Below are 12,509 nucleotides of genomic sequence, written 5' to 3' on the forward strand. Positions count from 1 at the left end.
CCCTGGAACCTACCCACTGGATGCCAGTAGTAGTGGTGACAACCAAAACACCAAAATGTCTCCAGACGTTGCCAAACGTCCCTGGGGGGCGTTGAAACCCACTATCTTCCGTACTGATGTGGAATCGTTTCCAGGGTATTCTAAGAAAAGGAAGGCACAGCATAGCACATATATAGTATGCTGCCATTTATGTAAAAAAAAAAAGAAAAAAAGAAAAAATATATTTTGTTACATAACCGCATGTATATTTATAAACCCTTTCAGGAAAGACACCCAAGAAACTGGCAACACTGGTTGCTCGTGGGGAAAGGGCAACCAAAGGTGGCCAGGGGAAGGGAGATTCCTCAATACACCTGCTTTTATACTCCGAGAATAAACTAGCGGCAGTCAGTTTTGAGAACCACTGCGCAAAAGCAACGTTGTCTTGTCTGATCATTATTTTCAGCATTGTGGAAACACTGTCCCCGTGAACCCTGCAAACCAACTGATGGTTTCTCAGCAAACCAGGGGAGAAGGTGTAGAACGTGGACCCGTCAGATGTACTTGAGCGCTCTGTTAGCACGCGCTGCCTCTCTCAATCTGTCAGCACCCAGCCTGTGCCCTGGGTCCTCCGTGGGTAGAGAGAAAGTGCTATTTGGGCAAAACCCCAACTCAGCAGATGCAGGCTTCTGGCTCTCCGTCTGCCACCACAGCCCCATGAGTCAGCCAGACGTGTAGTCCCCAAACTACCTCTCCACCCACTGCCCTCACCCTGGCACTGGCAGGTCTACTCCCCACCCCCATGCTGCACCCCCTAGGCTCCCCAACCCCCTTCCACATCCGCTCTGGGACATGGTTGTCTTCTTTACAGGGGACCGTGTTTGATGGATTGGAGGCTGAAAGAAAAAAAGGGTTGGGGGGGAGCGAACGAGAAATGAGAAAGGCTGCAATGTCTCATCCTTAGCAACTTTGTTTGGTTAGCACTGCAGAACTCACAGCCGATTCCAAGGCACTCGCTACATGCTCTAGGCGGTATCCGTAACAAGGTGCAAAAGAGAACCACCAGCTCTTGCAAAGTTGTGTCCGGTTTCCGGGTGGGAGGACGCTGGTCCTTAGCTTCTGTTGCTTTGCATCTGAGTGGGGCCAGCCCGTCTGGTGACTTTGGGGGCCCGGTTTGTCTAATGGATGCATCCTGCGTATTATGCTACCACCGCTGACAATTCCATGAAGGAGCTAATGAATACCACTTCCCTGCCTCCCACTTAAGTATGACAAACAGGTGAACAGAACCTCTACACACACAGTTTCATACAAAGCAAGTCAAACAGCAATTATAGTGGCATGTGATGTATTTGGCTTAAAGAAGCTTGTGTTACTGAAGTTAATGCGAAAGTCTGGCCTCTGCTCATGGTTATTATTAAATATATATCCTAAGAGATCGGTCATCTATTATAAACGGTGATAGCCCTGGGTATAAATAAACATTTCTTTAGAGTTTGGCATCAGTTTTTCAGTGTGCTTCCTCAAAGGAGGGATCAGTCTTGAGGGTGCATCTGAACCGAGAGGTGTGCAAGGTAGTGACCCCTGCCAGGTTCCGCTGTAGGTGCTGACGGTGGACAGTTCAGGTCCAAAGGCAGAGGTGGGCTGCGGTCACAGGTGCTGCAGGGCTTCCTGTCCTTGCTCCGTGTAACCGTCATCACGGTGGGAGTTGACCCACTGGCCGAAGGACTCCTGGATGTGCACGTTTCTCTGTGTGTTGGCCAGACGCTTCTTATCTCGGGAGAAGAAGCTAAACCTTTCGAAAGGGAAAGAGAGAAATGAGAGCCCGCCTTCGCCGTGCACTGTAGCGTTTTTGCAATGCCAGGACACACAGCAGCAGACGTGGAAGGAAGCAGATCAACCCAAGGTGCGAAAGGAGAGGTAGGGGTGCGGGTCAAAGTTTTCTGCATGTCACTGTCACCGCACCTTGGAGGTGACACAGTGTGAGCGGGGCATATGCAACTACTGATGTGTGATGTATCTCATCTCTTACTTAAGCACTGCTGAGGGTCTGTCCTCATCATCAGCGGACATAAAAAAAAAAAAAAAAGACTAGAAACACACGTCTGGAGTCTCTTTACCCTAACGATGCAGAGAAAGTAATGACTGAGAGCCACCTAGAATTTAAGATGATTCCGACATAAAGAGACAAATGTTTTTCCTTGAGGTAGTTACGTAACGTGAATCTGGAAACTACAAAAGCAGCACATCAGGGCCCAGATTCCCTGGATATTACTGCTAGAGAGGAGTCGGGAGTAGTTATTTTAGAAGAATGAGACAACCAAAAACAGTAACGGTGGACACAGTTCTGTGATTAAACGCTGTGAAAGCCGTCTGCAAATGAGACTGGGGAAACCGTCGGTTTACGGTGTTGAAAACCGACTTAAGGGCGGAAGCCTTTAGACCTTCGCACAGCGACTTGCTGACCGCAGTGGCCGATGTAGACCAAGGGGTCTTTTTAAAACAGCCGTGACTGCTGATCACTGATCAGAGTGAACCATCTGATGCCTAAAAGATGAAGGCAGAAATGACAGGCAAAAAGCTTATACACTGGCCCGTTGATTTTTAAAAATTTTATTTCAAGTAGGCTTCACACCCAACATGGGGCTCGCTCTCACGACCCTGAGATTAAGAGTCGCACGCTCCACAGACTGAGCCAGCCAGGCGCCCCGGAACTGGCCCATTTAAAACGAGGTCTGCCTTAGCTCCCCCTCCACAAAGACCAGGGCCCTCAAGTAAACCTGAGGTGGCCCACCTTGAATTTCTCCCAAAAACCTTGGCTAACTTGCCCTTCGACACTCGTACTTTCTAATGAGATTCATTCTTCTCTCACCAAGTTCTGCTACTCTTCAATTTTGGTTTCTGAACTTGGTGAGAGAGATAATAGCTATGTTACATTTCCCGGGGGCAGGAATAGGAATGCACCACTGAGAAACTGAAGCTTCAAATCAACTATTTTTAGTTCCTCTGTCTGTTCACCTATTAGCTCCCCCCCCCACCCCCCCGGCTCGTAAGTGCTGTGGCCTATGGAGTTCAGTTTTAATCACATCTGGGCAAACATGATTTTATTATTCTGTGATTCCTGGACCCTACGGTCACCTCCTACCGGGAATAAAGTGGTCTTTCACTGTAAAGCTGGGGCAAGCCAAGTGTATCTGGAAAAATTCTCCCTGCCAGCTAAAGGCTCTTTTCTCTACAACAGACATGCGTCCTGACACACGAAGGCACAATTTTCATACCGGGTTATTTGCGAGCTCTCTCCATAGTGTGATCAGGACAATTAGCTGGCCAAAAATACAGCAACACATCACTGCCACATGTCACCTCTACCTGACTCAAGCAGGAAAGCCACATGCCGCTTCCTGTCCAAGGGGACCCAGAGAGACACAAAGCGTTGGTCCCCTCCTCGCGGGATCAAATGGCTTTCTGACGATGGCTCGGCGAAACAAAGCGGTTTAGAAAGCTAGGGCGTGAAGGTCGAACACGGCATTAGTGTCACTCGGGGGTTGGGGGGGGGGGTGGTCACAGTGGGCGTTGATTACTGACCCGTCACTTAAAGGACCTTCTTTACTGGATCACGGACAAGGTGATTTTTAGAACGGAAACGAGAAAAGACAAAAAGAATTATCGGTGACAGAGCCGAGAATTCCGCAGCTGCCCTCGTGCAGATCGAGACTCACGGGCACAGGTCTGAAATCACATTCCACACACGCGCGGGTGGGGGCCATGCAGCTGGAGTGGCCAAGGAAGACAGGCCGGCCTTGGCAGAGCCTCAGCACACATTCCAAAGGCACAGCTCAGAACGCAAGCAGAAACGCACACAGTGCCTACAAGGGAAACGAGTCGTCGGACAGGTTGCAGTGTGGGGTCATCTATTATCAGTCCCGCTGCTACCATGGGCATTATGGCTGTAAAGATCCTGGTTAGGAAAGTACAGATAGACACAGAGAAGATAAAAACAGAGGAGGCATGAAAAACAAACACATTCCACGCACAGACCGGCTGAAGGGTTTGCTTATAGTAGGCGTTACGGATGGAACTGTGTCCCCCCACCCCGCCAAAACTCATGGTGAAGTCCTCCCATGACCTCGGAAAGCGACCTTATTTGGAGGAGGTAACAAGAGAAAGTTCTACTAGAGAAGAGTGGATCTTTTTTTTCCCTTTAATTTTTTTTTTTTTAATGTTTATTTTTGAGAGACAGCATGAGCAGGGGAGGGGCAGAGAGGGAGACGCAGAATCCGAAGCGGCTCCAGGGTCCGAGCTGGCGGCACAGAGCCCAACGCGGGGCTCAAACTCAAGAACCGAGGGATCATGACCTGAGCCGAAGTTGGATGCTCAACCGCTTGAGCCACCCAGGCGCCCCGAGAAGAGCAGATCTTTATAAAAGGGGGAAATCTGGACACACACACACACACACACACACACACAGAGGGGCCGTTCTGTGAAGATGAAGGCAGAGATCCAGGTGATGCCTCCACATGCCAGCAAAGGCCAAAGATCGCCAGCAAACCCCTGAAGCTAGGAGAGGCACGGAACATTCTCTCTCGGTCCTCCGGGGGAAGGGGCCCTGGCCACCCCTGGCTCCGGGACCCTCAGCCTCCAGGAGGGTGAGACAAAGCATTTCTGTCGCTGAAGGCTCCCAGTTGGCAGCTCTTTATTAAGGCAGCCCTAGCAAAGCCACGCAACACCGAGGGAAGACAGGGTCGGCCTCGGGGCTGAAAAGCAGGCCTGGGTTTGGGAAAGAAGGAGTCAAAACCCGCTGTAGCTTAGTGGGGACACCCTCGGTGTCTTCCAGCAAAACTCCGCCACTACCATGCACCGCAGGCCCCGTGCCCCGAAGAAGGCAGCCGGCGCGGTGGGGGGGGGGGGGGGGGGGGGCGGGTCCAGGAGAGAAGACGAGTGGGCGGGGCAAGGGGACCGAGGCAGAGCACGTGCACGGGCCACCCCCGCTGCTAAGTCAGAGCTGACACCGAGTTCTCGTCCGTCCCTGGTCTTGGCAAGGAAAACGAAGAAGAAACGACACTCAAGTCAGAGCTTATTCTGAACAATTTTGATTTTTTTTTTTTTTTAGATGCGGGCGGGGGAAAAGATAGAATGTGAGTGTCTAGTGAGGTTTGGGATTATCTGTGTTTGGATTTACCTCTGATACACTTCAAAAGGCAGCTGGGAGTTGGCATCCTGGCAGAACCACGTGGATGTCTTCTCACGGCGATGAGAAAAGGGGACACCTTTTGTCATCTGAACGTGCCCAATCCCCAGAGGCCGGGCTGTCCGGCACTGTTGGCTTTCCAGGGGCTCGACCTCTGCCAGGACCCCTCTTGGCATAACAGGGAGCCCCCAAAGACAGTCACTGTGGAGGATGGCCCCAGATGCAGGGTGAGATGTATGCCCGCCTGGAAATGCTGGGCTTCATTTGGGGTCCCATCAGGGGGTCAGACTGGTGCACAGGGGCCTTGGGACACCTGGAAGGTTCCAGTCAAGTAACTATATGCTTCACTGAATGGACGGCCCCCTTCCTTCCCAGAAGCCTCCCTGTCCTCTGGAGGGACAGCCACTTCCTGGGAAAAGACTGGCTTGGGCACCTGGGTGGCTCAGTAAGTTACGCTCAGGTCACGATCTCATGGTTCGTGGGTTCGAGCCCCGCATCGGGCTCTGTGCTGACCTCTTGGAGCCTGGAGCCTACTTCGGATTCTGTGTCTCCCGCTCTCTCTGCCCCTCCCCTGCTTGTGCTCTGTCTCTCTCTCTCTCAAAAATAAATAAGCATTAAAAAAAAAAAAAAAGACTGGCTTTTTTTGGTCAAAAGTTTATGTCTGAATATGGTGTGGCTGGCTTTACCTTCTCCCTCCCCACTGATTATTTCTGGAAGATGCAAACCAAATGCAGTTCTAACAGTGGCATTTCAGGCAGTGCAATGGGCGGCTGTGAGGAAGCTATTTCTGGGCTGAAGCAAGGAGGGCGGTGGGTAGGACAGGGACTAGTGTCTGATAGTTGGGTGGCTGCCTCCTCTGAGGCCAACCTCTCGGGCGCATGAGAACCGTTGCCCGCGCCCTGCCTCCCTGGCCGGCCCCTCCGCCCCTGCTCAGCAGACAGCTGGGTGCTGTGTGTACCTCTGTAGCTGAGAGACAGAGGCCACACAAAGGGGGCGCTGGTGCCTGGTGGCCGCTGGGGACAAGACTGGAGTCACTCAGCGCTCCCTCGTGACCTTCCCAGGCAGTGCCAACCTGGACTCTCCGGCCGGCAGCTGCTCAGTCACAAGCTTTTCTTGGACCGTCTTCTGGGCACAGTTTTAACTGGTGACAGGAGTTTCTGGTTCCCTTCGCCGGTTCAGCCCAGAAACGTAGACGCTGACGTCCCTGGCTTGTGGTGCACTTGGGACAGAAGGGACTGGGCCGTCGGCCCACAGCTGGTGACTCAGGAATGGGGCAAGGAAACGGGCGGTGGGAGGTCCACAGAAGGCACGGTTCAAACCCCATCTCTGACCCTTCCCAATGGTACGATCTACATGAAGTCAGTGGGCTTCTCTGGGCCCGATATTCATCTGAGAAGTGGGGCTAAGTCTCCCAGCTCTGAGTCTCTGACCAGGGGGAAGATACCTCAGTGTAGGTGCTGTAAGCTGATGGAGCCCCTCCAGACCTCGAGGGTAGGTACTGCTCACTCACTGGTGGGTGGAAAAAACCGGTCAAGGGCATGAGGTTGAGCTAGGAAGCAGCCAGGTCCTGTACTAAAGAGGCTGTGTGATTCATATTCCACAAAGGCAAGGACCGAGAGACAAGCGGACCCCGATGGGGGCCAGAGGTGTGAGGGATGGGAAGGGAGGCGGGCATGAAACGATCTTAAGAGCCCCATTCCCTGCCCCAGCCCCAGGAAAGATTCGTCCCGGCCCCTGGCTCTGGGCTCACGGGCCACACTGACAGTTCTCAGTCAGCAGCCGAGGTGGACAAAGGCGACCAGTGTCCTGCCTGGGCTGGTCAAAAGCCTTTTGTGCCAGTCTGATCTTCTAGTCATCCCCTAGAAGGCTGGGGTGGCCACGGGACTGGCCACCTGCACCCTGTGGACCGGGGGGTTCTGATTTCTCTCTCCCCCTCTGTGTGTTTCTTGCTCTCTGGCTCCCCAATTCCAGCGGCTTCTCTTCCCAGTCTCGGAGCCCCAGGTCTTGCTGAGCAGGCAGAGGCCACAGTGAAGGGGAGAAGGGCCCAGAGTCCTTTGCAGAACAGTCTGGAAAAAAGGATTAGACACCACAGCCTATTCAGGTGTGGGTAGACGGACCAGTGGGAAGAAGACTGTTGGCTAATTCTGATAACTCGTCTCTGCATTTTATCCAGTTTGGGATATGCAAAAGCCCCTCTTAATTGTCTGCTTGCGAGTAAAGGGGGGCTGGAGCAGGAAACTCTAGCACCGAGGACAGCCCCGCTTGGAGGGCAGGCTTACAGCTGCGTACATCCTAGGGTTACGGCGCTAGAGGCGTTAAAAGATTTGTTTTTAGTTTATTTTGAGAGAGAGACAGAGAGAGTGAGTGGGGGAGGGGCAGAGAGAGAGAGGGAGAGAGAGAATCCCAAGCAGGCTCCGCACCGTCAGCACGGAGCCCGATGCCGGGTTCGAACTCACGAACCGTGAGATCATGACCTGAGCTGAAACCAAGAGTCAGACGCGTAACCCGCTGAGCCACCCAGGCGCCCCTAAGAGGGTCTGATTTTTAAAGACCTGGCAACGAGTCGCTGAAGGAAGCACAGGCCTGGTCTCCCGGTCCTGCCCCTCCTCAGCCCAGGGGCGGATTATGTGGGCTCATGAACTTTGTCTCAGCTTCCCCAGGTCTTAACCCAAAGTTGTAGCTACTGAAGCACAAGGTCAATGATGCTCATTCCTACACGTGTGTGTGGGGCTGGCAGATGGCTGAGAGTTCAACAAAAGTCAATCCCATTCCTTAGCGCTGGATGAGAAACGCTAACCAAGGGTGAGAGTCTCCCTGGGTACTGAGTACATCATAAGACTTCAGACTGGAGGACCCTCACCCCCATGATGAGGCCACAACGGACACCCAATCCTTCTGTCCGCCCAGCCCTGTGAGCCCCGTGGGACCCGTCCTCCCCCCTACTTCCGGTCCATCTGAACCAGACCAAGTTTGAGCCATCCCAGCCTCAGGCATGTGGAGGAGACCCAACCCGGCTGATGGATATACTGTCCTGTGATTGGCTTAGAGGCCACGTGACCCGGTCTGAGCCAATGAGACTTGATTCCGTGACTCCTGTGGAAGACTCTCTTCCCACTGGAGTCTCAGACAGAAGAAAGCAGATGTTGCCACCCTGAGGGACAGTGTGTTCAGGAAAACAGCCAGAGGTGGAGGGAATGAGGCAAAGGCCTGATGACAAGGCCTGGATCCAGCTGAGCCTGAAGCCAGTCCGACCTGGGAATTTTTGGTCCCTTAGCTCCCAGTCTTTCTTCAGTTACTTTGAGTTGAGGTTCAATTGCCAATGTTATTACTAATTAATACATGGCCAAACAGTGCTGGGACTCAGAGGAAGCCTTTCTGGTTCCAAGTCCCACCCTTCGGTAAGTATTTCCGGCTAACCAGAACTGGGGACTCCACACAGGGATGGAGGGGCAAGCAAATAAGCAACGTGAGGCTGGCGAGAGAGGCTTGGGAAGGACCCACGCGTTCACGCACATGCTCCAGAGGGCGGCCGGCCTTTTCCAAGAGCAGTCACAAGGCTGCACGTGTCCTGGTTTCCCCTCCCGGCCACCAATGCTGAGCGTTCAGTCGCTTCACAGGGTGAGGGCTAGCCGAGGATTTCCTAACGTAACTGGCTTTTTAAAGGGTGAGGTCCCCGAGTGACACCCCAGTGCCCCTCCCCACACACTCCCGGTGGCTCTTCCGACTCTTGCCACCTCCTTTCACAAAGCTTCTGCCAGAGTTTGGGAGAAAGAGAGGAAAAGGGTAGAGCCAGAAGGCCCGGAGGGAGGAAGACCCTCTCGGGAGAGACATCAAGGCTACAAGACAGCAGTGTGAGCACGCGCACCCTGCAAAGAGTTCGAAACGCGGGCTCTGGGGCCAGGCTGCCCAGGTTTGAACCCTGGCTCTGCGTCTTAACAACTGAACGTCCATAGGCAGCTGCCTTAGCTTCTTTAACTGTAAAACGGGAATGACAGTGTCTCTACCTCCCAGGGGTACGGTGGGGACTGGATGAGATCATGTATCTGCAGGAAAAGAACCTGGCACATAGCAGGCCCTTAGCAGACATTAGCCAACTAGACCAGAAGTTTTAACCCTCTACCTAAAGGGCTGCAGGTGTCAATGAACCTGAAACCGTACGTGTGGTTTTCCTCTGCCCTCAGGGAAAGGGTCTACAGACTCTCGGAATCTCAAAGGAGTCTTTTGATGTAAAGACGCACTGAAGTAGTTTAAAGTCTGCTTGAGGGGCAAGGCTGAGTTTCTTTCTTGTGTGCTCCCCACAGCAAACAGGGCCTGACTGCCTGCATGTATCATGCAGCAGTGAATACTTACTGGAGAGACGGGGGTGGTGTGGGAGTCAGCACGGGAACGCACTGATCGAGCGGACCAGGGCCCAACCCTTCAGATGCTCGAATCTCTCCCACCAGTCTTACTTGCTGCCCAGTGACAGGCCCCCGCCGAAGCCCCGAGCCTTGGCTACAGGCCCCGCCCCCTTTCCACCCTCTCAGCCTTACCCCAACCTCTCTGCCCCAGGGAGCCCCTGAAGGAACTCAGCATTCAGGTACAGAGATGAACTCAGAGTCGAGGGCCAGGCCCGATGTGCTCCGGGGTTAGGCCTGTGACAAGCCTGGCCCTGGAGCAGGTGCCCAGAAGTGAGAGGCTGTGTGAACCACACCAGCTCAGCCGTGAGCGAGCAGCCCCACACTCAGGAAGCACACCACTTACAGTCGCTTGATCCCAGACTCCGGCTGGGGGGACATTCTCGGGTGGGCGACCGGTGGAGGTTGGGGTATCCGATTTTCCTCTTCTATTTCTTCACTGGAAGGAGTTGAGAGGTGTGAGATAAGACAGTCAAAAATTCTGTAAGAGCTGCAATATTCTAGAAGGGTATTGTCTGATGGTCTGGGAGGGCTTGTACTAGGAAGAGGGGGACCTAGGAAGATGGCCATAGCGGCCTGTGCCCCAACAGTCTCTTTGCCTGGGGGGCTGGCCTCTTAGCAGTGGGCGCGGCCAGTGAAGAGAGAGGTCAGCCCTGGAGGCAACGCCTGTGGTCTCTTTGGCCCAGCTGGTCAAATGTGAAGAATTTCAGGAAAGGAACCCACATCTCAGAAACGCAATCTTCAGTTTCCTCTGAACAATCTTGCCACACAGAACCTGTCCTTGCCACGTGCTATCTTCGTACCTTTGTGGTTTCTTCCATCTCAACACCTCCCATACCTGACTAGTACCCTATCCTTTAGGGAAGGGCCCAGTTCAAATGCCACCTCCGCCATGAAGTCTTCCTGGTTTCTACCCCATCCCTGAGAAGTAACCTCTCCCTTGGAACAGCCAGTGCACACAGCATCAGTAAAACTTTCTTATGTGCCAGGCTTACAGTGGGTTTTCAATAAAAATACATGGCACTGTGTTTTCTGTGCCTCTCGTTGTCCCTACTGGAGCAGGGACCACATCTGGTGCATCTGTCCTTCCTTCTGGCTTTCCGCTCAAGAAGTATTTGTTGCATACCGACTCTGTGCTAAGCTCTATCCTAAGTCTTGGGAACTTAGCCATGAACAAGACGAATGTGGTTTCTGGTCTCACGCTGTTATAGTCTGGTATGGAAACATACAATAAGACAAGCACATTAACGAACAGGATTTCAAAAAGACGGTGAAGGACTGTGAACTGAGTAAAGTGACAGTGACTGGGACAGGGCACTCCTTTGAAAGGGAGATAATGTGGGAGGAAGGCCTCTCTGAGGAGGTGACCTCTGACCTGAATCCTGGGTGACCAGCAGTCAACCATGGGAAGAGTGAAAGAGAATGTTTTCCCAGCTACAGGACCAGCATGTGCAAAGGCCCTGAGGTAGAAACAAATGTAGTACGTTTTGAGAAACCAATAGAGGGGTGGTGTGTACAAAGCTGAACCAGTACGTACGATCGAGGAACTGGATTTTAAATGTTATTTTAGTTTAACTCATTTAAACTTAAATAGCCACTCAGCTAGTGGCTTTCGTAGGAGACAGCGCAGCCCTAATATATGCAAGGAGGTCACTGGCCATGAACCGAATGAACAAATACTTAGGCTGCACAGCTCTACCAAATTTCTAACATCCAAAAAGCTCTAAAAACAAAAATTCATGTTTTGGTCATTCATTTGGTGGCAACACCTGAAAAACTCTCATGAGGCCGACGACAGTGTTTATCCCATGTCATATGAATAGTCACATCTTGGCCACAAAAATATTAGCGTGTTTGATTCGGGGGGGGCTGCCGCAGGGCTCGCTGGTGGTGTGCGTTACGTATTCCTTTCTAACGGCTGGGAAGTGCTGAATTAGAAAACGCACCTGGGCCCAAGAGTTTCAGAGAGGGATCGTGAGCTTGTGCGTTAAGTGCTTCCAGACAGGGTCCCCGGAACGGAGACAGATGCAGTCCTTGTCCTTCCCAAACTCCGCACAACCCCAGCAAGGAGCCAGCCCTGGCGCTCCCGGGGACGCTCACCTCTTATAGTACGCCAGCTCCTCCTGCAACAAAAACACCTTGGACTTGAGTTCGTTCCTCTCGTGCAGCACGTCCCGCAGCTCCTGCAGGGTGAAGCGGGGGCGGTTGGGGTCCTTGAGATCCATGGCCATCTTCTCCGCCTCTGAGACACACTCCTCTCCGCCCGGCTCCGTCTGGAGGAGGCAGAGACGCTGCTAATGAATTCCTGGCGGCCACCAGCATCAGCACCCACCCCGCATCCTGCCGGAGCCCGAATCTCCCACCCTCCCGGGGCCTCGCAGCTTGCCAAGGGCGCTATTTTAAGAACCCGCAGGCGGCCTCTGCTCACGTTCTGTGCAGTCAGCATCGCGGTGGAGACGAAAGCCAGCGGCCACCTGTTCATTGTTCGCCTTCTCAGCAGCCAGCCCTGCCGTCCTGGTGCCTCCCCACCTGACTCAGGGGGTTATTACCAACACCACTAAAAGGCGTCCAAGGGGAAGAAACAGCACGCCCCAAATGCTGCCGCCCTCACAGATCTGCTTTCCTTGTCCCATATTCTCTCCTCGTATTCTTACTAAGACCGTTGCTAGGAAGACCTTTGCTAATCTGGCCAAAGTTGTTAAAATCAGAGCTTGTGCCCAGTTTTCTCTTCCCTTTTCATTTAACATTGAGTCGTACACGTTTTCCCACTTGTTCCTGGACTTCTGGTCAAGCCCCGTCATCTCCAGTGGCTGAGGGATCAGAGGGAGCCCGGGGCAAGAGGCAGGTGACATCACAGCAGGTGTGCGCGGGTGGGGCATTTCTCTTTCCACGCAGGTCCCTCAGAGGGACCGGAGCGTGCTAAGTCACCTGCTTCGGGCCAGACC

General features: G+C 53.1%; 1 protein-coding gene across 7 annotated transcripts in view; it reads right to left on the bottom strand.

Annotated features, from left to right (window-relative positions):
* Positions 1 to 931: 931 nt before the first annotated feature.
* Positions 932 to 12,509, bottom strand: part of RILPL1 (Rab interacting lysosomal protein like 1) — a 38,625-nt gene continuing 27,047 nt past the window's right edge. The window contains exons 5-9 of one of the 7 annotated variants that reach the window (XR_009250559.1): positions 11,665 to 11,837; positions 9,911 to 10,003; positions 3,565 to 3,588; positions 3,258 to 3,380; positions 1,662 to 1,774 (exon numbers count right to left, since the gene is read on the bottom strand). Coding sequence is in view for 5 of the 7 variants with exons in the window: in XM_058691429.1 (XP_058547412.1) it covers positions 1,630 to 1,774; positions 3,565 to 3,588; positions 9,911 to 10,003; positions 11,665 to 11,837 (435 nt within the window). In the remaining 2 variants the exon portion in view is untranslated. The other 6 variants (XM_058691429.1, XM_058691431.1, XR_009250560.1 and 3 more) reach the window with 6 other exon arrangements.

Source organism: Neofelis nebulosa, chromosome 11 (genome assembly GCF_028018385.1).
Source record: "Neofelis nebulosa isolate mNeoNeb1 chromosome 11, mNeoNeb1.pri, whole genome shotgun sequence".
NCBI lineage: Eukaryota > Metazoa > Chordata > Mammalia > Carnivora > Felidae > Neofelis > Neofelis nebulosa.